Source organism: Eriocheir sinensis, unplaced genomic scaffold, assembly GCF_024679095.1.
Source record: "Eriocheir sinensis breed Jianghai 21 unplaced genomic scaffold, ASM2467909v1 Scaffold991, whole genome shotgun sequence".
Taxonomy (NCBI): domain Eukaryota; kingdom Metazoa; phylum Arthropoda; class Malacostraca; order Decapoda; family Varunidae; genus Eriocheir; species Eriocheir sinensis.
The window spans coordinates 29,079-56,147 of NW_026112376.1; the positions used below are offsets into that span (position 1 = coordinate 29,079).

Genomic DNA, 27,069 nt, shown 5'->3' on the forward strand with positions numbered 1-27,069 from the left:
CGGTACCATTACTACCGGTGCCTGCCCACCCTTACCACTCAGCCAGCAGACCACCATGGCTCTTCACTAACACCTGGTAGTGGCCGCCTCTATTTTCCTCTCCCCTTCCCGTCAGGTGAGACAACCCTCCCTGTAACACGACACGGGGGCGATAACACATACTTGTCCACCTCCTTAAACCCGATAACGGCCCGGGAGATAAGAGATAAGGGTGGAGTGAGGTGTGAACAGTCCCTACGTCACCCCGCCCACGCACAGGGGTGACCAACGTGGCTGTGTTTTGACCTTATTTCTCGGTTATTGGTGAAGGACAGGTGTTTATCTTGGTCTGTAGGGGGCTTTGGGCTTGTTCTGTGTGTGTGTGTGTGTGTGTGTGTGTGTGTGTCTGGGGGTGTTTTTTTTTATTTTTTGTGTTGCTGTGTCTGTGTGTGGGTGTTTTATTTGTTTGTGTGTGTTGCTATGTGTCTGTGTGTTTTATTTGTGTGTGTGTGTGTGTGTGTGTGTGTGTGTGTTGCTATGTGTCTGTGTGGGTGTTTTATTTGTTCTTTGTGTGTGTGTGTGTGTGTGTGTGTTGCTATGTGTCTGTGTGTGGGTGTTTTAATTGTGTGTGTGTGTGTGTGTGGGTGTCCAGGCAGCCGTCAGTACTTGGGTGAGTGTATCAACGGTTTACATGAGAAAATCTGGCATGTAACATTCAGCGGTTAGAGAAAGGAGAAAGGAAGGAAGGGCAAGGAAGTGGAAGAGAGAGGCAGTGATAGGGTGGGAAAGTATCATGTTACATCTGCTGAGCTTGAATTTTCCTGGGCATGTCATTTTACCCCAGTGGTACCTCAATATACGGAAGGTGTCTTTTTAGGTTAAGATTTGTTTTAGGTCCGTGCCAGTATCTCATTACCTACCTTATGAAACATCACTATCTCTTCATATGTCTTTTCTACAAACCTTCAACAGTCATGGAAACGCTTTGAAAATCCAATTCAAGGACTTTTATTTACTCTTGAAAATAGGGGATAATGTTTATGAAAGCGCGTCACCTCCTCTGGCGGCGACGCTGCAGCCGGTGTTGCGTGAAATACCTCCTCGCTGAAATAAGTCACATATACATGTGGGGGGGGGTTGAGGGGGGCGCAGCCCCCCCATTAGTAGGTCGTAAAGTTCGGTTGGAGTAGTTTAAATATGCTCTCCGACCCTAAACCCTCTGCGAGCTATTTTACGGCTTGCTGGCCGCGGCCACCGCCAGAGGAGGCAACGCGCTTTCGTAAACATTATCCCCTATTTTCAGGAGTAAAAAAAAAGTCCTTGAATTGGATTTTCAAAGCGTTTCCATGACTGTTGAAGGTTTGTAGAAAAGATATATGAAGAGATAGTGATGTTTCATAAAGTAGATTATGAGATACTGGCATGGACCAAAAACGAATCTTTACCTTTTTTACCTCAATAAGCGCTAGGTGTCTTGTTACCTCAATAAGCGCTAGGTGTCTTTTTATCCTAGTCATCCCAATGTTATCCCAATAAATATAAAATGTCTTTTTTTCTCGGTGATCCCTGATTGTGAACAGAACACCAATGCTCATTGAGTAAGAAGTGTCTTTGTAATGCCAGGATTAAAATAAGGACGGAAAATAGAGATGTAGGAGGCAAAAATTAGGTTTAAGTATTATAAGTACGTATAGATATAAGTACCGCCGGAAACTGTTGCTGCCTGGGTTTCCGGCGGCACATATCTATACTTATAATACTTAAACCTAATTTTTGCCTCCAACATCTCTATGTTACGGAGGAGTTCACTATCAGGGGTAAAAAGGCATTTCATGTTCAGGGAATATGGAGATACCTATGGCCTTCTCCGCTGCCTCTGACAACATTGCTGCAGTGCAAAGCTTATCTCACTTATTCATTGGAAAAGATGAACTTAATTTGTCTGCTGCAGTTGGCTTGGATTTGGCTTTCACTGGTAGCCTTGTAACATATAGTCTCAGGTCTTTATCTGCCTCTGTGGTAGATAGTGGAGTGTTTCCCATGTGGTATTGGTATGCTGGATATCCTCTCGCAAGGTGCATGAATACATTTTTCTTCATTGAATTATAGCAGCCACTTATTGTTCCATTCATGTAGCTTGGTGATATCTTCTTGCAGGAAATCTGCAGTCAAGGGGTTAAAAACACATTCAAGGAGCTTTTAATGGGCAAATGTAGTGTTGTGGAAGAGAGATGTGCATGAAATGATTCTGGAAACAGAAGTATAGATATATAACTGTAATTATGCAAGTAAGATATCAAAATGGAACCAGAGCCTGAGGTTAAGGATTCAAGCTGTGGTGACGAGATTTCTCAGAAATTTTGTGATAAGAGGAGAGTGGATGGGAGAGTGTGTACAGGATGTTTGAACGTTAGCCAGCGAGACTGAGGAAATGAGTCAAGGGGTGGTAGAGGAGGTGGAGGTTCTGCTGGAGAAAGATATAACAAGGGAAACAGATAAGACCAAGAAAGTTATGTTAGGTTCTCCATAAATTTATTGGACGTGGTTATAGAATACATAACCATTTAAATCGGATATGTTTGCTCAAGGATCAATATATTATTATTGACTTTTTAGAAAACAAAGTTAGTAAGTTACTAATCAAACTCTCAGGGGAGTTCCAGGTATAATTATCACACATTGGAGATGTATATTTATCAGAAGGTAGGACACCCTTTGGTATTGAATTTGACCAGTGTCTTTTCCATCTCTTTTACTTCTGGGGCAGCTTGTTGCTTGCATTTATCACTATGTATTTTGATTTGCACCTACCTTGTCTCAGGCCCAGAGAAAAATGGCAATCCTGCAGTCTGTCTCACCAAATTAATCGTCTTCCCACCACAGACATGGCAGCTGATGACCTCGTCCTGGACATGATCAAGACACACAGTCGTTATGACGTGCCCGAGGACCTCCCCCTCTCATGCCCTGATGTCCCTGACTGCCCAGACTTCACCAGGGGGGGGCGGGGGGGCTCCAGGTATTCTGATGAACCTGACAGGCCACTGAAGGAAGCAGACTTGACAGATTGGCCCAACCAGAACAACAGGAACATGGATGCAGAAAGAAGGACTCGCCTTAATGCCTGGGAGCCTGATGGTTTGGGAGGTGATCTGAAGGGCCAAGACAGTCTGGGCAGCCACCTCAGTGACCAACAAGAGACAAATAAACATGTGATTGGCCAAGAGGATCCAGACAGCAAAATGATTGGCCGAAAACATCTAGGCAACCACGTGATTGACCGAGATGATCTGAGCAGCGACATGATTGGTGAGGATGGAATGACACTTGACAAAACATCGACAACAACAGCAGCACACAAATGCAAGAGTGACGGCAGCCTGTCAGATGGGGGCTTGAGTGGTGCGGGACGGGTGGGCATGGAGGCCGAGGATGACTGGTGGGACGGCGAGGGGCGCCCCACGGGTGAACGCTGGCCGCCGCTGGGCGCTCCTGATGACCAGGAGGAAGATGGAAACTGCTATGACTCATGGTAAGTCAATGAAGCTTCACTGTTCTCAATGGTAAGTCAATGGAGCTTCACTGTTCTCAGGCCAAGTTAAAAATTTAGGCTGACTTCAGAATCTTGGTTTTCTTTTTGTGAATCAAATGGTAGACTTTGAACAAAATAGCTAATTATTTGCCTGATTGGTCAAGATGCAGTTTGAGAAGCTTATGTGGCATGACATCAAATGACAGGCAGGAAAAACTTGATATATACCCATGGCAAATTAATTGGCTGGCTTAACCCGGTAGCAGCGACGGGCCAAATTTGTGGCTTTACCGTGTAGCAGCGACAGGCCAAATTTGTGGCTTTACCGTGTAGCAGCGACAGGCCAAATTTGTGCCATGAAATAAACACCCAAAAATAGATGATATATAATCTGATCACAAATGCTTTGATATATATTATGAAATGGTTTGTGTGAGGGGTGATTTTTTCTCATTTTTCTCACTTGGAGGGACCATTAAGAAACATGATCCCCACTGCTACCGGGTTAAGGGTATTAAACCCATGTCAAACTTATAAGTTCACTTAAGTTGTGACAAAATCAAATGGCTGACCAGAAGTTATTATAACCTGTAGCAAACTTAAGAAACTGAATTGCCTCTCTAAAATTTAAATAACAGACATTGCAAGCTCATGAAAAGTCAGTAGCAACTTTTCAGGTTTGTTAGGTAAGAGTCAGTGCTGTGTTGCTGGCATTTCATTTTCTTATTCTTTCCCATTCTCTTATTTCCATTTGTATTTCCCTCTCCAACAATTCTTTTCTCACCACTCCCCTCCTTGCAGGTACCACCGAGACAGGAGCTGTGAGGGAGGCGATGGGGGAGTGGGGGAGGCCGAGAGGGAGCGACTCAGACAACTGGAAGAGGAGCAGGATCAGCTGAGCAACTCTCTTATGGCCCTCACCTCACACTTTGCCCAGGTAAGAGGTTGGGTGAGGGTGGTGTACTGACTCTTGTTTCCTCACAGCCCTTATCTCACATTCTGCAGAGGAAAGGGTGATGGTGCACCAGGCTTTACAGAACCTGATGCCAGACTTTAAAAATGTTTGAGTATCCTTTATCTCTGCTCAACTACAGTGTAAGCTCATGTAGATGGCGATCTGTGTATATTGACCCTCCAAATCTGTTTAGTTGAATACATTTAGCCCCCTAGGAAAGCTGCACCCATGTAAAAGCTGCTATATAGAGTAAGCAGCACAAAGTTCACCCCCATGATATCCCTCCACCACCCACCTCGTGTAATAAGTGGTGGGCTGTGAAGGCAAGTGCAATAGTAATGAATCGGTGGTGTAAAGTAGCCAATACAAAGTCCACCAAACCTATGCGCCAGCAGGAGGTCAGTCTAGCACCCCTGTAAATAAGCTGGCAGTGGGGTGTGGAGTCAACAAGTCTACACATGAAGATTATTTTCTAAGTCAATGGAAAAGAGATTGTATCTGTTCGGTACCAATAAGAAATTTGAAAAGGGAAAATGCATGCACCTTGTAGTATGAGGTGAGAGGTTAGTGGGTTGACCCCTTGACCCTTCTTCTGTACTGTGAACCTAAAGAAACACTCATTAGAACCCAATTGATCCTCTCTTTGACCTTTAGAAATAGTAGATGTGAGAGGCGAAAGTGTCTTATGATACTGACCAAAATGTCATGGTTTTTCCTCTCCCCCTTCCCTCACCCTCCACGCCCACACACAGGTACAGTTCCGGCTGAAGCAGATTGTGGACGCCTCCCCAGAGCAGAAGGAGGCTTTGCTCACACAGCTGGAAGAGTTTGCCAACAGAGGGATTCCTGACATCAGGAACCCCACCACTGTCTGTCTACCCGTGAGTATGCCTGTGATAATATAATAGTGATTATAACTTGCAGATTTCTGAGTAGGGAGTCAGTCTAATTGCAAAAAAGAGAGAAAAAAAGTAAGGAATGTAAAAGTAGCATAACCTATCAGCATTTTATAATATTTCTTTTTAGATTATGTCAGATATCAGTGATTCTTTAGGAACCTCTTGTCTTGCTCATCTCTTGCCAGTTGTCTCTCAGGGAATGGAGGCATTAGGTAATATAAAGAGCAGCTGAAGTGTGTGTATTTGCAGAATAAAATGTCTACTGAGGTTGGTGTAATGTAAATGGTTTTGGAAGGAGAATAAGAGAAGGATGGCATTAGCTCAAAAAGTATGTGAATGGAAGAGTGGAAGTAGTGTTGAAGCAGTACTGTGAGCCTGGCGTCTAAGGGCACGTAGCCTGCTAGTTACAGGAAAGCTAAGCCTCTCCTCATGTTGCAACACTGCAGATTGCTGAATACACAACATTATGATGGCAAGTCCAGCATGTTAACGTTGACCTAAACAATGTAAAGAATGAGAGCAGATGCATTTCATGTCAAAAAATCATATTCATTTAGATCAGGAAACTGATGAGTGAAAAAATGAAATGCATGAGATTTAACCCGTAAAGGATGGGGATGTTTTGATATCTTGCTGGAAATTGTACATCTTTCATTGTCAATTACTCGGCTCTGCATGGCATGGTGGAAGTAAAGATGCAGAACTGAGTGTGGATGAGTGTGACTTTATGGACAGAAGAGTACTACAAGAGAGGAAGTCTTGAAGAAGTCTAAGATTTGATTCTCTGAAAGCCAGAGAACAGGGCAAGAGATAGCCTGGGAACAAATGAAAAAAGGAAATTAGTATCTAATGGAGAGTGAATGTTAAGTAAGAAAAGATACTGCAAGCTAATAATATGACCATACTTATCACGACACTACACAAGATAGATATGAGGTTGGTATATTGATTAGGTATAAGAGCCAATCAGATAAGATAAGTTGTTGTCATGTTTCCTTTTAAATGAGAAAAGTCGCAGGGAACAATGAAAAGGTGCATAGTCATGAGGTGTGGTGGCATATCAGGTGTAACAGTGAAAGAATGAAAGATGAAATGGCTAAGTTGTCCAAGATACCACACTTGTCTGGTTCCTGGATAAAGGGGAGAGAGTGGGATGGCAAAAATTTGTATGGATAAGGCAAGTGAGCTGGATGCAGGGGAAAGGTCTTCATAAGCTCTTGAAATGGGAGAACAGTATTAGAATATCCATGAGAAGGAGAGTGAAAGGAGCAGAGTTAGGGTGGATGGTGTATAGACAGGAATGAATGGAACCTCTTCTGCCAACCCCTCACCAAGTAGTAAGTAAAGCTTGAGGAGAGAAATCAGAAGAGAAATGTGGATTGATGCTTTAGGATCAGAATGAACAGTGTGGTAATATTCCAACAACCATCCGCAGGCCAAAGGAGACAAAGGGGAAGGAGACGAGGGAGAGCAGGACTTGAGCACAATGAACAGACAGAAAGAGCTCATCGCCCAGCTGAAGCAACAACTTGATGACCTGGAGCTGTACGTGTATGAGACGGGTGAGGGCGGCCCCCCCCAGGCCCAGGTCATGGAGCGGCAGCGGGTCATCATAGGTCAGTGTGTGGTGGTGGTGGCTTACTGATTTTGGGGTTGCATCATTTGTCCTATGAATTCCATCAGTCTTTATCTCAAAGCTCTTTTGAATGGTGCATTATTTATGACAGTCGGTAAAAAAATAGGACATAGTTTTCATCAAAAAAATAAATAAATAAAAAAATAAAAAAAATCATTTCAAGATAAAGTGGCATTTAAAGGGAAAGTTCAAGTGCCCCTCATATTCTCCTCTCTTCATTTGTTTACAAATTACTTTTCACTTGTTTTAAATTTTCCAGTGGATGCACATTCATAGGTGCTTTATTTTATGCATTTTGCATCTAGTTCAAGGTGTAATATGGGAGCTGGTCCCCTTTATCCCAAATCATTATTCATGTGCACGCAAGTGGATCAGAAACAGTTGATTTGATCATTGTATCCAGCTTTTTATTCCCCTGGCTTGTAATCTTCACTAGTCCATTCACTCAAGCTGGATTTGTAGCTCCTAGCCGAGCAAGTAGGGTCACTGCTGCCTGGCTGTTGGTGGGTGAGGTGTCTGATGACTCTGATGCCTAACACACTCGTGCAGGTTTAGAACATATTCATATATCTTATCTTAGGTCATCTGTTACACAAGATAGACAAATTTTGTTGACCTCATTAAATTAAAAAGTGATTGTACAACTAAAACACAACTTAAAATATTTAATGTTTATACCACATGTTACTAATTTATATTTGCAGCAGTCAGGGAATCGGTTTAAAAATGAAATGTTTTTTTCATTCAGTGAATCTTCCTGAATACAGTGATACTCAGATTGTAGATAGAGTGCGATATAAGAGCAGATCTAAGGAAGGATTTGTAAAAAGTGGTATAAACATTACATGTTATTCTCCCACTCACTGTATTTGCTATATTTTTTACCCTGTGTGTTAAAATATATGAAAAAATACATATGACATAGTGTGCATCCAAATACATGTTAATTTGCTGCTGACTTGGGTGACTGATATCAAGAATCGAGACAGATGCACATTACTTCATAATCTCTGAACTCAATATGTTTTTAATTGACATTAATATATCAGAGGGAGAAACTTGAGTTAGTTGGTTCACATTACCTGGTAATTATTTCAAATAAAATGATTTATATGGACATCATATGTTTAATGAGTCAGCTGGCAGAAACTTTACGTGGAAAAAGGGCACTTCTGCAGGCATGTGTATTTTTGCCTCAATGAAAAAACTGTAGTGTCTGAGGAAAAGTCAGAAACGAGGAGGTAGAGGATTGCGCAAGCAATATCTATACATTTCTTCTGTTATCAACCAGTTTGGAAGGCGTTGCCAGAAGCATTAAGTCTTTGAAAAAAAAAAAAAAAAAAAAGTGATATTCATTCCGTAAAACATTTGTAACAGTGGCAGTATTCATACTGATAAATCTTGTCTTTCAGAACAACTGAAGGACCGACTCAACCTCAACGTGGACGAAATGGACCAGCTGACTCTAGAGGACCTGCGGCGACAAGTTGACCGCGGTGTGAGGGAGGTGAGTAGTGGTGGTGATGACAACAGCGGTGGTGCTCGTGGTGGTGGCGGCAGGTTGGAGTTTGTCCATTAACCAAATAATATTAAATTGCTAACTTAACTTCGGGCTCAAGGGCCAATGCACTTGAAATGAGCACCGAGGCCACGTCCTGCTTTAGAGTATGCCCCCAACTTTACCTTACTCTTACTAATACACTCTTGGCTTAGTCAGTTGCATGTGCCAAGCATGGGGAGAGAAGATGGTGAACAACTAGCCCACTACTTACCATGTGCAAGCCCATTGATTTCTTGTAGTCTCCATATATCCTTGGGTATGCATGGGAAACTTATTTGTCATGAGCTTATAGTCACTCAGTGGAAAGGGGATGCAGTAGGGGGTTAGCACACACAAAGTTGATGGAAATGTGACATGATGAAATCTTGCCAGAAGTGGGAATGGTTGTGAAGCTGAAGGCAATATCTCATAACACAGTAGTGACCAAAACAGGCTTAGTGCACAGTAACAGTTCTGTGATAATTATTTTTCAGTAAAGGAGGCAACTCAAGGGAAACAAAATTTGGTTAGAGAATGATTTTAATACTTCCCTCTTGAATGTATTTAAGTCCAAGAAAAAGAAAAGTACAAGTGAAAGAAGCCTATCTCAGAGTTTACCATCGAAAGGGATGAAAGAATGAAGATGCTAGTCAACCCTTGCATAAGGAACTCAGATAGCATAGGGATGAGCTAAAGTAGAAAGTCTTATGCAGTGGGGTCATGGGAGGGTTGGAGACATGAAAGCAGAGATAGAAAATAGAAAGAGTGGGAAAATTGCGGCAAAATTCAAGCGGTGGAAGACTAACCAAAAAGAGTGGGCATTGAGATATTCTTGCCACTGGACTACCCTATATTTGCTTTTTGATATTATTATTATAGTAGTAGTAGTAGTAGTAGCAATAGTAGTAGTAGCAACCACAACATAATCAGCAGAAGTGGTGGAAATGATGATAGCAGTGGCAGCCCTTATAGTGGTGTGGGTGGTGATGGGAACGATACAGATTTTCCAAACTAACCTTGCACATTTACTGTTATGCATTGTGACACTAATACTGGAATGGTGGTCTTCATCACAGATTCACAGACTAACAACAATACTAATGACTAATATCTCTCTCTCTCTCTCTCTCTCTCTCTCTCTCTCTCTCTCTCTCCTCTCCTCTGTCTCTTTGTGCGGCACCTCAGCTGATCAACCCACTCAAGATGAAAGAGCAATTGGTGTCTCAACTTCAGACACAAATTTCAGACCTAGAAAGGTTCATTGATTTCCTCCAAGGTAAGTGTGTGTGTGTGTGTGTGTGTGTGTGTGTGTGTGTGTGTGTGTGTGTGTGTGTGTATTTACCAAGTTGTGGTATACGACAAAGGAGTTACACTCATGCTGCCTGTCTCTATATCTACTATAATCCAACTTGACCTTAACCCGGTAGCAGCGACGGGCCAAATTTGTGACTTTGCCGTGTAGCAGCAACGGGCCAAATTTGTGGCAAGAATTAACCCCCCCAAAATAGATGATACATAAACTGATCACAAATGCTTTGATATATATTATGAAATGGTTTGTGTGGGGGGGGGGCTTTTTTCTCATTTTTCTCGCTTAGAGGGACCATTAAGAAACATGATCCCCGCTGCTACTGGGTTAAATTTCATGAATCATCTTTGCATGGATCACATCTTTTTCCATGCGGTTCCAGGCCTCCACTACTCTTTGTGGAAAGATGTTCTTCTTAATGTCTCTTCTACAGGCTTTCTCTTTCAGCTTCCTTCTATGGCTTCTTGATTCTCTTGTGTCCCATGTTATTAGAGCTTCCTTGTCCACTTTCTCCATCCCATTTAACACCCTACACACTGCAATTGGATTATTTTTTTGCGTGTGTTTGTGCGTGCGTTTGTGTGTTCGTGTGTGTGTGCGTATATGCATGTGTTCTTGTGTGCATGTATGAGAGAGAGAGAGAGAGAATCAAGATAATCCACACTATCATAAATTTAATTCTCTACATTCTTTTCCTCTCGTGAATCATCATAGCTTTTCCAACCTCAGGGGAAGGAGGGAGCGTGAGGGGGACGCAGCACCCCTCAAGAGTGCTGGGCAGCACACCGAGGGCTGCCGGGGGTGATGGGGAGCCACAAGCTGCAGACAAACGGACAAGAGCAGAGCAACGGAAACAACAAAAACAACAGCAGAGGTCGGAGGCTGAACAGGTGATTAAAGATGACAATATTGATCAGAAAAAGTAGGTAAAGGTATCGATACAGAGGCCATGTTTTCCACAAAAGGGTTTAAGGAGTTTTACAAAAATGTTAAAAATAATGAGAAAACCAAGAAAACGATAAGTTACATTTGTTAGAGATAAACGGGGAAATAGTAGTTTAAAAAAAGGTGCACTCAACCACTTCAATGGCTAATGTGTTGGATAATTTGTCATGATAATAAAAACAGTGTCTTGTTGAGGTGGTGGTTTTCTCTGCCTTTACTACGTGCCTTCCCCCAGCTGCGGCGAGACACAGCGAGCGTGGTGGACCGCGTCACAACCCTCCTGAACATGCTGTCCTTTGGTTGTGGCGAGAATGGCAGAAGCAAATTCCGTCGCAACACCCTGAAGAAGACAGCACAGGGCAGCCACTATGGGTGAGGCTGGGGGGGGTAGAGAGAGAGAGAGAGAGAGATTTATAGAGATTTACAAAGGTATCCAGACAGCACAATCCCTGTGTCCTTAAACCTTAGCAAGCATTAACCCGGTAGCAGCGACGGGCCAAATCTGTGGCTTTACCGTGTAGCAGCGACGGGCCCAATTTGTGCCATGACATAAACCCCCCAAAATAGATGTTACATAATCTGATCACAAATGCTTTGATATATATTATGAAATGGTTTGTGTGAGGGGTGATCTTTTCTCATTTTTCTTGCTTGGAGGGACCATTAAGAAACATGATCCCTGCTGCTACCGGGTTAAGGTGGAAGTAGGGGCAGTAAAGTTTGGTATTACATGAATTAAGTTTGTTTCACTGAACTACTAAAGGTAAAAGTATATTTCATTCGCTAACAATAATATTGGTGAGGAAGAATTTGGTGCAGTTTGAATTTAATTATTTACATTTAAGTTCAGTGCCATTTGGTATTCATCCACATTCATAAAGCCTTGAAGTATTTGAAATATTCAGTCAGTTTCCCTCAAAGGTGGCAGCTCTCAGAGGAACATGTTAATACAATCTTGTTTCAGGAACTGCCTCCTCTCACAATCATAGCTTTCTTTATTATCTACCCTGCTTTCTTCAAATACCAAGGACTCATTTTACTCAGTTTGCAAGTAACAGTAATAATTAGTGTAATAGTGATGTGAATTAGTCAGCCTCCCAACAGTGTGATATACTCAAACCGTAATTTCTGTTGTCTACAGTTGGTTTTCTTTTTAGAAGTAACATATAGTGGGCAGCTTACTATTTAGTCCTTGTCCTGCCTCATACTGCTGCAAGATTCACCCATCACCCACTACATCCTCTTCACCCCGTCCTCTCCTTTCCTCAGGGACCTCCGTGCTGCCCTGGAGGTGGCAGTAGCGGATGTGGAAGAGGCCATCCGGCCTGACCCAAGTGGAGACAGTGAGCAGACCAGTGACTCGGAGGCAGAGGTGGAGGGAGGGGAGGCCGAGGGGACGGGACTGGGCAGGGCGCGGACTGAGGTGACAATGGCGGTGAGGAAAACTTAACACCTGCGCGGGACTTAATGCAACATGGACTCATGCCAGTAAGTTTCACCCCAGGCTCTGTGTGTGTGTGTTTATTGACTTATTTGTAATATCCAGGGCCTCAACTCAAGCTCAGGTAGTCCTGTCTCCCAATCTATATTTGTCCAACTTTTCCTTCATTTTATGGACACTGCCCGCTTCAACAGTGTCTTTGTTTAGTCATTCCCATCATACAGAATTATTTGCACAGTTCAGTATGTCTTAACAGTGGAAAACAGTTTCTGCTTTATTAAGTTTGATTTTGTTTAGGCTCCTAGGGTATTATTTTTGTTGTTATTATTATTACTATTACTATTATTATTATTTTATTGAATGTTACCCATCACCAGAATTGAACTAATTATTTTTATTACAATCATACCTTGCTTTACGTAATTTTGACTTGCGTGAAATTCATTGTATGATAGCCACATGATAAACTATGTAAAGGTACATTATATAATTTTTTTCCCCTCAGGTGGGTCAGAGCCAGTCATTGGTGCCATTCCTGAGCTGCCTGCCGCACCCCCCCTCCCACCGCCCATCCAAGCTGATGCACGCCTGGGACCTCATCTTGCAGTACTACCACCTCAAGAAGGGACACCAGTACAACCACACACCTGCGCGGAGGCTGAGCCAGGTGAGTGTGTGTGGATGTTTGCATAGTTGCAGTATTGAAGAAATGAACTTCAGCTTGCATTTTTTAGGTTCTAGGTGTACATCCTCACCAACCCAGTCACATTAGAGCAGGGTTACTCTGAAACATTCTAGCATTTAACCCTTTCGATGCTAAATATTCGCAGTGAGGACTAGCGTAACTTGCCGGTGGTGCTAAATCCTCGCTGCGAGCGCCAGTCGCACTCAAATTTCCTGCGTATGAGTGTGTAACAACACAATTTTTTTCTCACCCCACAGCATTGCCAATTCATTGGGTTTTCCACTAAATTTGGTGTAAAATCATATCAGCCTAGCGCAGAAAAGTGTGTAAAATCTACAGACAAGTAACTGGTGGATGTTGTTGTCCAATATTGCGTCATTTTTGCATAGCTTCATCATCTGACTGATTTTTTGACCAAATAGTTGTAAATTTTGCAGTTGGCAATACTACCCTGCCAACACCCCATCAAGAGATCTACTCAGTAGTTCCCTCAATATGGTTGACCGTCGCGCATGCACGAATGTATGTCTTCACAGGCAACACCCCATGAACATGCCTGTACATTTGCAGGAGAGGCTAACATAACCGAATCTTATAGATCTTGGCCTCCTCTTTCCAATGGTGTTTTTGTTTTTTAGCTGTGATGAATAGTTTTTGAGATATAGCAGTTAAAAAAGCGAGCACTAGCGTCACTTGCTGAAAGTGCCTGTATATTCGCAGGAGAGGCTTGCATAACCGAATTTTATAGATCTTGGCCTCCTCTTTCCAATGATGTTTTTGTGTTTTAGCTGTAATGAATGTTTTTTGAGATACAGAGGTTAAAAGAGCGAGCACTAGCGTGGTGGTGCTAAAAGCTCACTGCAAGCGCCAGTCACACTCACAGGCAGTACCTCCTCAACGTGCCTATATGTTCGCAGGAGAGGCTTACATAACCGAATCTTATTGATCGTGGCCTCCTCTTTCCAATGGTGTTTTTGTTTTTAGCTGTGATGAATAGTTTTTGAGATACAGTGGTTAAAAGAGACCCCCCCCTCCCCCTGCTGGGCTGCCCGAGTGTGCCGGGGGGGATAATCTCGCTGCGAGCGATTAGCAGTGAAAGGGTTAAGGATGATTAAAGTTTCAACGGTATAGTGGTGCCCTCTCTTAACACATACCATGCGATCTGACCCACCAGTGGGTCTGGTGGTTTATTCCCTTGTGGCAGCCTGACCCACCAGTGGTCATTTTGATGCTAATTTCTGTCCTAATTATCCAATATATGATGCACTTATTAATATTTTTTTGTATTAATGATTCTCTTTCTATGGATAAGGCATTAACCCTCTCACGCACTCTAAGTTTCCAATAAGTTTCTGTTGCACTCACCATGCATTTCTCAGGCCCGACCGGCCTTTTTTTGCTGCCGCGATACTCTACATTCATGGACGTATTTTACCCTCACAGGTATATTGTACCCCAATAAATTTGGTATCATTGGCTTCATAAAGACTTGTACTAGATAAATAAAAATAAATAAAAATGAAGGAAAATAAACAATACAAACTCGTTTCAAGTCTCCGTATAGAGTAATGGAGACAATAAATCCTAAGTACCAACTCTTCCCCACTCGCTAGCTCAAAATTTTGTGGGCCAACTTTTTTAGCCGAATATATGTTTCGAAGCGGAATTTGGTGAGGATTCTCATGGTATCCTCAAAATCCTCAAATGCCTATTGGTTCCCGAGTTACACCAAGAAAACTAATTTTCCCCTCTCCCAGCGGAGTAGGCTAACAACTAAAAATCGCTCCATGCTCCTCAGCTACGCTCCTTAGAAAGGTTGCCATATGTTACCATTAAGGAACTTATCCTAACAAATGACGCTTCCAAATTTGACGAACTTTCACCAAAAATTTAATTTTTAATCAATTTTTTAAACTTTTATGACGTGTTTCGCGGCATTGTGTGCCAGGACCTTTTTACGCTTGATGACGGGGAAACGCATCATTGTGCACGAGAGGGTTAAAGAAAGATAATCAATTTTAAGAATATGGTTTATTGACCATTAAACCGTTTCAATTTTACCTGGAATTGAGACTTATGAAATATGGTAAATTACATTTTTTTTTTTACTTGAGTGGTTGAAAATAAAATTTTCCTCAAATATCCCCTATAATTTTCCATCATAGAGTATAAATATCGACAAAAAAAAAAAAAAAAAAAAATAAATAAATAAATAAAAATAAAAATAAATTCACAATGAGAAAAAAAAATCTTCCTGTTCACAACACATAAATATCCTTGGCTTGGAACACATAATGAATAAACAAAAAATGTGCATTCCCATATTTTGAGTTCATTGTTCTCCCTTTGCATGATATTAGCCATGATGTTTCACATTGAAGCAATCCAGGCACAAAGGAACACAAAGGAAGAACAAACAACAGCAGACCTGATGGTCCTTATGAGGCTGTTTGTGACAAGCTACACTAACTATCTAATCAAAGGCAGAAGATGAAGGACAGCACATGAATGGACTTCCCTCACAGCCAGCACAAAAGGTTGACACTTTCTTTGCTCTTTTTGCTGCAATTTTCCATCCTTCATTCAATGAGGAGTCATGATTTGAAGATGGATTGTAGGATTCACCACAGAAATCTTCATCACCAGAGCCATATTCTGGAATGACACTCTGCGCGGTAGACAAATTGATGGGTTCCATTACCAGTAAAAAAATACAAGTAGAATTGGTTAATTTACTGTATTGCAAGGCAATCAGTTAAACAATTGTAATAAAAATCATATACAGTAGCTTATATTCATATAGAGGGGTTGCACGTGACATCATCATCAGCGATCAGCTGATCACTTCTCGGCTGCCCCGCAAAGGCCTGCCATTTTGGGAGGCACATATTTGCCGCAAGAGAGCTCCTCAGCTTTTCCCCGCCAAGTTACTGTGTTGGTGTTTGTGTTAGTTGCCCATCTATTACTGTGTTGGTGTGTGTGTTAGTGTCCATCTGGTACTGTGTGAGTGGGTGTGTTATTGGCCCATCTGTTACTGTGTGAGTGTGTGTTAGTGTCCATCTGTTACTGTGTGGGTGGGTGTGTTATTGGCCCATCTGTTACTGTGTGGGTGTGGGTGTTAGTGTCCATCTGTTACTGTGTGGGTGGGTGTGTTATTGGCCCATCTGTTACTGTGTGGGTGTGGGTGCTAGTGTCCATCTATTACTGTGTGGGTGTGGGTGTTAGTGTCCATCTATTACTGTGTGGGTGGGTGTGTTATTGGTCCATCTGTTACTATGTGTGTGTGTGTGTTAGTGTCCATCTGTTACTGTGTGGGTGGGTGTGCTATTGGCCCATCTGTTACTGTGTGGGTGTGGGTGTTAGTGTCCATCTATTACTGTGTGGGTGTGGCTGTTAGTGTCCATCTATCACTGTGTGGGTGTGGGTGTTAGTGTCCATCTATCACTGTGTGGGTGTGGGTGTTAGTGTTCATCTATTACTGTGTGGGTGGGTGTGTTAGTGTCCATCTATTACTGTGTGGGTGTGGGTGTTAGTGTCCATCTATTACTGTGTGGGTGTGGGTGTTATTGGCCCATCTGTTACTGTGTGAGTGTGGGTGTTAGTGTCCATCTATTACTGTGTGGGTGTGAGTGTTAGTGTCCATCTATTACTGTGTGGGTGTGGGTGTTATTGGCCCATCTGTTACTGTGTGAGTGTGGGTGTTAGTGTCCATCTATTACTGTGTGGGTGTGTGTGTTATTGGCCCATCTGTTACTGTGTGAGTGTGGGTGTTAGTGTCCATCTATTACTGTGTGGGTGGGTGTGTTATTGGCCCATCTGTTACTGTGTGGGTGTGGGTGTTAGTGTCCATCTGTTACTGTGTGAGTGGGTGTGTTATTGGCCCATCTGTTACTGTGTGGGTGTGGGTGTTAGTGTCCATCTGTTACTGTGTGGGTGGGTGTGTTATTGGCCCATCTGTTACTGTGTGGGTGTGGGTGTTAGTGTCCATCTGTTACTGTGTGGGTGTGGATGTTAGTGTCCATCTGTTACTGTGTGGGTGTGGGTGTTAGTGTCCATCTATTACTGTGTGGGTGGTGTGTTATTGGCCCATCTGTTACTGTGTGGGTGTGGGTGTTAATGTCCATCTGTTACTGTGTGGGTGTGGGTGTTAGTGTCCATCTGTTACTGTGTGAGTGGGTGTGTTAGTGTCCATCTATTACTGTGTGGGTGTTAGTGTCCATCTATTACTGTGTGGGTGTGGGTGTTAGTGTCTATCTATTACTGTGTGGGTGTGGGTGACTGGGTGTCCATCTATTACTGTGTGGGTGTTAGTGTCCATCTATTACTGTGTATGTGTGGGTGTTAGTGTCCATCTATTACTGTGTGGGTGTGGGTGTTAGTGTCCATCTATTACTGTGTGGGTGTGGGTGTCCATCTATTACTGTGTGGGTGTGGGTGTGTTAGTGTCCATCTATTACTGTGTGGGTGTGGGTGTTAGTGTCCATCTATTACTGTGTGGGTGTGGGTGTTAGTGTCCATCTATTCCTGTGTGGGTGGGTGTGTTAGTGTCCATCTATTACTGTGTGGGTGTGGGTGTTAGTGTCCATCTATTACTGTGTGGGTGTGGGTGTTAGTGTCCATCTATTACTGTGTGGGTGTGGGTGTTAGTGTCCATCTATTACTGTGTGGGTGTGGGTGTTAGTGTCCATCTATTACTGTGTGAGTGTGTGTGTTAGTGTCCATCTGTTACTGTGTTGGTGGATGTGTTAGTGTCCATCTATTACTGTGTGGGTGGGTGTGTTAGTGTCCATCTATTACTGTGTGGGTGTGGGTGTTAGTGGCCCATCTATTACTGTGTGGGTGTGGGTGTTAGTGGCCCATCTATTACTGTGTGGGTGTGGGTGTTAGTGTATCTATTAATGTGTGGGTGTGGGTGTGTTATTCTCCATCTTTTACTGTGTGGGTGTGGGTGTTAGTGGCTCATCTATTACTGTTACTGATAGGTGCTACACTGCCACTCGCGGTAGGTAGACAGGGGCCGCCAAGTATAGGTCAGTGGGCTTTTTGTGAACCCCTTACATTCTTATGTTCTTACTAAACACCGCCCGGGGATGCCTGGGGTTAAATTAGTCATACAGTAAAACCCCGATTATCCGAAATGGAAGGGGGGAAGCCTTTTTCGGATAATCCGGATTTATGGCCGCCATTTTGATCGCCGCCATTTTGATTTTGAAACCAAACAAACACACGCTACGGTAAACAAAGTAGTACGCTTAAAACATGTGATGTAAATGTTTTATTGTATGTTTGTCTGTGTGTCTCCTTGTCTGGACCAGTGTATGTTGATACTTGTGAGCGTTGCAGATCTGAATTGTGAATGTTGCAGAGTGTGATTGTGAATGGTTGTGCAAGCTTGCAAGTGTGACCTTGATGCATCGTGCAGGTGGAGACACAGTATGATGACTCATATTATCGCGCCTTCGTATGTTGGAAGGGAATGTGGCATGGAGTGGAGAGGGGAGTCGTGTTTGTGTCGTTGTCTTGAGAGTACGGTGTGAGAGTAGTCGTGCAGTAGTTTGTTCGTTCGCCGCACCTACGTCCTTGCTGGGGCGAAGGTGCGGACGTGGTGTTGTTGAGAGTTTGTTTAATGTTTTTTGTCTAATACATTGATCTATTCGTTACAAGCTATTTCGGCAATACGTATTAGAAAGCATATTCATTTTAACTGTTCTTATCAATTTTAAATGTGTTAATATAGTACATATGTAGTTACTTTTACTTATTTTTGATGTTTTATAACGTTTTAGTATAGAATTTTTTTTTTTTTTTAATGCATTATCCAGATCAATTTCAGATAATCCAGTTTTTCGGATAATCCGCTTTCGGATAATCGGGGTTTTACTGTATATTCATTGTTCTTATCATCAAATATATCTTGAAGTTTGATAATAAGTGTATATACTGTATGTCCATCATCATTTGGCAGCCTAATGGATAGTTGTATAATGAAGCCTAGCCTCACTTTCCAGATTTTTTGCATATTCACTTAGATTGTCTAATAATTATAACCATGAAGATGGGAGGCACAGGCCAGCCATTATCAGGGGGCAGGGGCTCAGCTGATCGCTCTTGCCTCCCAAAATGGCTGACAGTTGTTTTTCCTAAAACCAAAGCGAAGCGATGTGGTGTCAGTGCAACCCCTCTATATATGCACAGAAAAGCCATCTTGATGGCCTGCCCCAAAATGGGTCAGGACGCAACAGATTCTTAAAACACTATATTGTTGCAGCCTGCCCCCATGAGGGTCAGGCTTTCTGCCAGATGCAATTACGCTCTTCAAGCCACAAGCTTAACACCCACTTCTCTGTCTGGTGGCTACCAGCAAACTGGAGATATTCATGTTCAAATCATTGCAACATCGTGATGGCGGGGTTGCTGCCAGCAGCAAGATATGTGTTAATGTTGGCTAAAAGCAACAGAAACTGTGCCAAGAAATTGTATATGAGTAACTGAACTTTTACCTTTCTCTTTTTGTAATAGTGCCCAGTATGCCCAATAGTATAAGAGATATTTTAATGTGCAACATATTTCGGTTGGAGAAACTTCATGTATGTAATTATTTGTTTCCAGCAAGAAAAGCAACTTGAACGTTTGTGTTGACCTGCATAGTTTCCTAGTGATGCCAGACAGTAAATGCAGACCAAGTTTGTATTGTACTGGCTGGGACGGGCCATTGTCCTTTTTGATTAATTTCCTGCTCTCTTTTATCTACATCTAGTTATTGATCAACAAAATGATCTAGGTACTGTTATTAAAGCTTATTTTACTCTCATGGAATCATTCCTTAGTTTCCTTGAATGCATTACTGTACTCAAGTTATCTGGCAAGCCTGGCTATTGGTGTTCTCTCAACTAAGTGAACTTTTTTTAACAACCATGAAAAAAAGACAGTAGCCATTACCAGTCAGCCAACAGTCTTCTCTCATTTTTAAGTCTATTCTTTCAGCACAATCCTAACTTAGGTACTTTGCTATTCCTTATCATCTAGCCTCACTAGGAAATATATGCAGGGAAATTCCAATGTTGGAGTTTCATTTCTTGCTGTAGTTGCAGCAATATTGTTGGTAACTCTGGGCAACTTGATGTCTAGGAGGCTTAGTAATAGACTGAAGAGATGCAGTGGCTCGGTGCGGTGCTGGCCTTGGCTGAGTCCCATGTTGTGCAGAAGGTCAAACATGTTCAGCCTTGTATTTGAGTCAAGGTGCTGCCCTTTATTGAGGCTGACTTATCATGAATTCTGTCTTCAAATTTGCAGGCATCCTTCTCTCCTAATTAATCTTTAGACTCCTTGGTTACTCTAGTGCCTGTGGAAAGAAAGACATTATTCTCCAACTTATATTACTGCTTGTTTTCTGTAAACAGTCTTCAACACATTTGTGTTGTGTGTAATGCAGTTACCCACACATCACCACTTGGTGCATAACATCACCCCTAACTCTCTTTGGCTTCCACAGAGTTTCAACTTGGAGATTACTGGAAGCGGTGTGGTCACTAACAAACAGTCACTGCTTGGTGTTATTGGCTCCATCATCTCCACTCACACGCCACTCAAACGCTCTGCTGACTCACATCTCAAGGCCTTTGTTTCGTCTGCTCTGAAGTAAGTGCCTCTGTCCACTTCATGTCTGTTCTTTCTTTGTCTCTCTTCACTTAGTTTGAGAATCTTGCTGACCAAAAGGTAGAGCAATAAATCTGTAACAAACCATTTGTGGGCAGCCATGTGGCAAGCCACCATTCCTGAGCCAGCGTCAGCACTTCTTGTTTTTCCATTCTGTCCACTAATACATGTCCGTTACCAACATGTTTACATTCAGTAGAGCCACTACATATTTTTGTATACAATATTTAAAATGTTGAATAATAAATAGTCATATTGAGTCATTTTATTGTTATTTAGTAATGTGTTAAGACAAATACCAACAAAAATTCAGTAGCTGGCGGAATAATGTCAGAGTACAAAACCTTTCATGCCTGAGGTAACTTCCCTGAGCATGAGGTTTGGAGTTCCTCCCTAAGGAACATGAATAACCAGGAGGGCTCGCACAATGCGTGCGTGCCATCAACATTCTCTGCTGACTCCTGCTTTGCAATGTGGCATGAATCATTAAGACATTGTTTACCACAAGACTTGGTCGGAGGCAGCTGAGCTATAGTCACCATTGTCTGGCTGGTCCTCGGAGCTTCTTCCTCATCTGGGATTTGTTGTTGACTGGGTGATCTTGTCATCTATAACAGATAAAAAAATAAAAACATAAGATATTCTTGTCTTGGATTGGCAAAATTATGAAATTTAATCCTATAAGGATGTTGTTGAAAACAACCATTCAGACAGCCCTCCCACAGCACAAAATGTACCTTACACCACTTACATGTTTGGCAAATAATCATGAAATGTTACAAGTGCAGAATTACATTTTCTTGTATCAATCAAATAGGAAAATTAAATAATAAAAGCAAGATCTGAAAGCAGCCTGTTTAAGTGAGATCATGACTAAGACTGCTATTTATATCATGCATTTCAAAGAGAAATCTCTCCAATATCAGGCAGTGAGGATGCACACAATCACCATCTTTCTGTAGATGTCAGGGTGTAGTCCCAGGCACTCCAGCACACCTACACTGCCAGCAGGTCTTAGCATCCTGCTTGATATTGGATGGAGGGTTGTTTCTTATACTGTCTTGTGTAGCAAAATTTTGTACCAAGAGTGAAGAAGAATGAAGACAATGATGTTGGCTAAAACTTGTACAAATCAGACACTTTTAAAAGCTTCATTACAGTCAGGTTTGTAGAAAGTTGTGGAAAGGTTACCAAAAAATTACAGAATTGCCAGGTTTTCCCTTTCGGGCTTCAATTGAGAAGAAACAAAATGGTGATGATGTTTTCTCATCTTGCCAAGTAATGTTTACTTGCCCTGCATCCATCCTGACTCATAAAGTGTGTGAATATTAAAACCCCATGACCGTTATGTAGAGATAGAGGGTCAGAAGTGGTGATGCGTCAGTGCCGTCAGTGGGGCCGAGTGTTACACATATATGCGATGGCTCGGTGCAGTCAGCAGGGCTGAGCGTTACACATATACATGACATTTTAGAGCTGTCAGTGTGGGGTTGTATGGATTAAGATGTTAATCTTGATTGAGAATTATGCAAGGTGATACTCTGTTTTGCACATATGAGGTCGTACCATCTACATTTAATATTTTGTCTCTCCCTCCTATAATACTAAAACTTTTGTTTTCATGCCAATTCTCTCCCCAACAGCCAAAGGAAGTTAGTGGTGTGGCTTCGGTTAATCTTCCGCACACAGGCGCTGATGGAACAATACTACCAGCCATGGAGCTACACCAGCCTGACAGGTTAGTGAAGTGGTTGTGTGGACACAAGATAGTGCAGAGAAGGCTACTCAGGGAAACCTTAACCCTTCCACTGCGTGGGCTTGGGACGTGACTATCCCCTCAGGCGCAGTCGGGCAGCCCAATGGGGGGTCTCTTTTAACCTCTGTATCTCAAAAACTATTCATCACAGCTAAAAACCAAAAACACCATTGGAAAGAGGAGGCCCAGATCTATAGGAATCAGTTATGTATGCCTCTCCTGCGAATGTACATGCACGTTCAGGGAGTGTTGAATGTGAACACTTACATCAGTGCGTGCGCAATGATCAGCCATTTTGAGGCAACTGTGGACATCTCTCCATGAGGTTCTGGCAAGGTAGTATTTCCAACTGCAATATTTACAACTGTTTGGTCAAAGCATCAGTCAGGTGATAGTTGAAACTATGCAAAAATGCTGCTATATTGGACAAGAACATCCACCAGTTGCTCGTCCATAGATTTTCCACGCTGGGCTGTATGATTTTCCACCAAATTTAGTGGAGAACCCACTCAATAGCCGCACCTAACAATACCATAGCCAATCCAGGATTCAGGACGTTTCCTAAGTAAAAGAAGGTAATGTTATACATGTATTTCGTAAAGAATCCTTTTAACCAAAAACTAACTAAAATTATGAGTATTCTTTTTCTTGAACACAACATTCAATAAACAACAGAACATTAATATGAAAATACGCATAGCCATTGTTGCCAGATTGTCGTTCTCAGAGCATAGTATTTAACGGTTTCTGACGCCTAACTATTGCCAAGAAACATCAGGATCTTACTCTTTTAATGATAACTACAAATTAGTTTTGTTTTTGGAGCCCAGAAGACAGTTTTGGGGCTGAGTGTGACAATCTGGCAATAATCTGTGACCGAGGCAGCAGCAGCCTGCCATATTGCGGGTGTCAGATACCTGAAATAGCATACTTTTACTGCGCAAAGCAGGTGATGTCACTTATTGTGACTTCGTGAGCTTTCATATTTATCTATTTGTGTATATTTCATGGTGGCAAAAACTTAAATTACTAGTTTCATTTTTACCTGTGACACGAATTTGTGACTGTTTATCACAATAGAATTTCACTTTAATGAGTGAATCAGACTCCACATAAATATTACCAGTGTGTGTATGAATGAATACAAAGATAAGCACATACTTTGATTTAACTCTAGGATGTCTCGTGGATCATTAATAAATAAAAAAAATATCCGGCTAAGCTACCCTTTAGCCCATTACCTTTAATGGCGCCCAAAAAACAGTCCCTCCACCAAGTTTGTACCCTACATTTGATGTTAGGTGCACCTATTGGCAATCCTGTGTTGTGAGAAATATTGTTGGAACACTCATACGCGGGAGATTTGAGTGCGGCTGGAGCTCGCAGCGAGCATTTAGCACCACCAGCAATTACGCCTACCCCTCGCTGCAAGCGTTTAGCAGTGAAAGGGTTAAGAGCATGAAGAGGAACAATAAAGTGTATATGTTACAAGGCTATTGTTGTTTAGGGATGTTTGTGAGTGTGTGTGTGTGTGTGTGTGCGTGTGGTCCCCATTCACTGCTGGGTGGACAGATGGCACGGATTGAAGAAGACTGCCTGTCTATCTCTGCTCTGCTCAGGAATCGAACCTGTGACCTATTATTATGAGGCGACCCTGCTAAACCACTACACTACAGAACTTTGTGTGTGTGTGTATTTACCTATTTGTAGTCTACTGGGCCCGAGCTAAGCTCTAATAGTCCTGTCTCTATATCTACATTCATCCAGCCTTTCCTTCATTTGATGGACACTGCTTGCCTCCACCACTTCTTCCCACAAGCTGTTCCATGTGTTAACACTTCTATGTGGAAACTATACTTTTTCAAGTCACTCAAACAGGTTCCTTTATAAGTTTCTTTCCATGTCCTCTCAGCCCCTGCATTCTCGCAGTAGAGAAAAGATTATTTCTATCCACCTCATCAAACTTATTTAACAACTTATACAGTGTGATCAGATCTCCTCTCGCCCTTCATTGTTCCAGTGTCGTCAAGTCCATCTCCTTCAATCTATCTCCATACGTCATATTCGAGAGTTCTGGAACCATTTTAGTTGCAATTCTCTGGGTTCTTTCCAACTTTCTTATATTTTTCTTTTTGTGAGGTAACCATACAACTGCAGCATATTCAAGTTTCAGTCTTATCAGTGTTGTTATTATTTTCATCATCATTTCCTTGTCTATAAAAGGGAATGATACCCTTATATTTTGCATCATCCTGTAGATTTCTCCAAATAACTTGTTTATATGTTTTTTCTGGGGATAGTGTGTCTTGCATCGTTACTCCCAAATCTTTTTCTTCATGTACCACCTTTAAGTTTTCTTCTCCCACCCTGTATGTTTTCCTCGGTCTCTTTTTACTTTTTCCCATTTCCATAACATGGCATTTATTTGCATTAAATTCCATCTCCCATAACTGGCTCCATCTATACACTCTATCGAAGTCTTTTTGTAGTTCTTCACAGTCTTCCTCCGTCTTCACTTTTCTTATTAACTTTGCATCGTCTGCAAAAAGACTCGTATAGCTTTTTATACCCATTGGCATATCATTTATATATATTATGAACATTATTGGTGCCAGAACTGAGTCCTGAGGAACTCCACTCTCTACTTTCCTCCAGTTTGATTTCTTTAATCACCATTTTCATTTCTCTTCTTGTTAAGTAATCCTTTGTCCACTCAACGACCTTTCCACCCATTCCTCCCCATTTCTGTTGTTTCCAGATTAACCTCTTGTGCAGAACCTTGTCAAAAGCTTTTTTCAGATCGAGATATACACATTCAGCCCATCCTTCTCTCTCTTGCACCACATCTATTGCTCTTGAGTAGAAACATAGCAAGTTGGTGACATACGATTTCCCTTTTCTAAATCCAAACTGTCCTTCATGTATCATGTTTCCCTTTTCTAAATGTTTTTTTATTATACTTTCACAGATCTTGCACATTGCACTTGTTAAAGAGACTGGCCTATAATTTAATGGTTCAGTTTTATCTCCACTTTTATAAATTGGTACAATGTTTGCTCTTTTCCACTCTAAGGGCACTTTTCCTGTATTTATAGAGCATGTTATTATGTCAAAGTGGTTCCAATAATTAATTTCTACACTTTTAGCACTTGACCGGAGATTTCATCCGGTGTGTGTGTGTGTGTGTGTGTGTGTGTGTGTGTGTGTGTCTCTGTATCTATGTTTATGTGTGTATGTGTGTGGGGGGTGGGGTGGAATGGAACATTATTCTATATAAACAGATGGAGTCTTGAAGTATTCAGTGGGAATTAGGTGAATAAATAAATTCATGTGTCCATGAGGGTGTACCTTCCTTCCTCTCCATGTCTTCTTTTGTCATGCAGGGTTTGAAGATGCCCTCCGCTCACTGGATCGACTTACGCCCTACAACTTCCGTCTGCCCGTCGACTTGGCTGTCCGTCCATTCCAGAACATGAGGGATGCTTTCTGAGGCAGCAGGAGTCACGGGAGGCGGTGGCGGCAGCAGAAGGAATGAACAGTATTATTACCCTATTCAACTTCATGGATACATATCTTGTCATTCTGCTTCATCACATACCTGTGGAATTGCATTGAATCTTGGCAGTGTGTGTGGTTGAGAGAAACTAGACAGGTGCATAATATACTGTTGGTGTATTACATGGAAAACAACTTTTATGTGTGCGTGTGAGGGAAATGTGAGAACACTGCTTTATTTAAGAAGATGGTGAGAGGAACTCTTGCATGAATGCCTTTCAATTGAGTTGTTTCAGAACAAAAAGACTAACTTTTGTTTTGTTCAGCGGAGCAGCAGCATTTGATGGCAAGAAAAAAATCATGACTTGAGGGGTTGTTTTTCCTTGGCACTTATGCTTTCTAGTCTTGATGTGGGTCTGTGAAACACACACACACGTCTTGCCTGAAAACATGAAAGATAATTGCCAAGGTGGATGCTCTTGACCAAAAAGGATGACTGGTATTCTTTTAACCTTAACCTGTCCCCCCGCTGGTTTACTACCCGCACACTTGCGGCTTTTCCTCCAATTACACAAAGGTGGCTGCAATGGAATTTTCACAGCACCACCAAATATTCACGGTCCTCAAGTGGGTTTCGTGCCCTAAACTTTGAGTAACGACTACATAGTCATACTCCGCCCCACATTATTAATTGGTTATAAACGCCATGACGTACCCATTATTTTACATAAATCGGACATAATGCCTTAAAAACTTCATTTTACGTTACAGTTTGAGAAAATTTTTGTTAAGTAAATGCCATTATGTCTAACTTTATGCCACTCAGCAACTTGGTCTACTCCAGAATAAAAGGACGTGAGGTCAGTTAGTCAAACAACAACAATAAAAGAAACAAAAACAGTGAAAATATAGAATAAGCACAACATGTGGAAGGCCACTGAAAAGTATGAGTTAGACGAGAGACTGAGTCATTCCTGAGCCTTTATTAGCGTAGAGCAAGAAATGGGTCCGCTCATTGACTAATTGTATTTCTCAGTTGTAAACACACGGAATAGTTGAATTAATTTTCAAATTTACTGATGGTTTAGGCTTGTCAGCACCAGATGTAACTCATAACTTACCCAAAACTAGCTTTCCCAACATGCATGACTCAGGTCATACATTCCTTTGTTTACAGTCACCACAGCCCTCACTGTATCACTGCCACCATCTCATCCTCATCGCATTGTTGTACGAGTCGT

At 42.0% G+C, this 27,069-nt stretch overlaps 1 protein-coding gene across 1 annotated transcript; it reads left to right on the plus strand.

Annotated features, from left to right (window-relative positions):
- On the plus strand, positions 1–26,791 carry LOC126995130 (RUN domain-containing protein 1-like). The gene is given in 15 exon segments (XM_050854406.1): positions 1–115; positions 2,863–3,511; positions 4,313–4,448; positions 5,219–5,347; positions 6,801–6,981; positions 8,414–8,508; positions 9,727–9,817; positions 10,580–10,740; positions 11,031–11,167; positions 12,065–12,237; positions 12,240–12,283; positions 12,742–12,903; positions 20,414–20,559; positions 22,221–22,315; positions 25,717–26,791. Coding segments are annotated over 14 exon segments (2,304 nt in total). The 5' UTR covers positions 1–115; positions 2,863–2,864; the 3' UTR covers positions 25,824–26,791.
- The last annotated feature ends 278 nt before the right edge of the window (positions 26,792–27,069 follow it).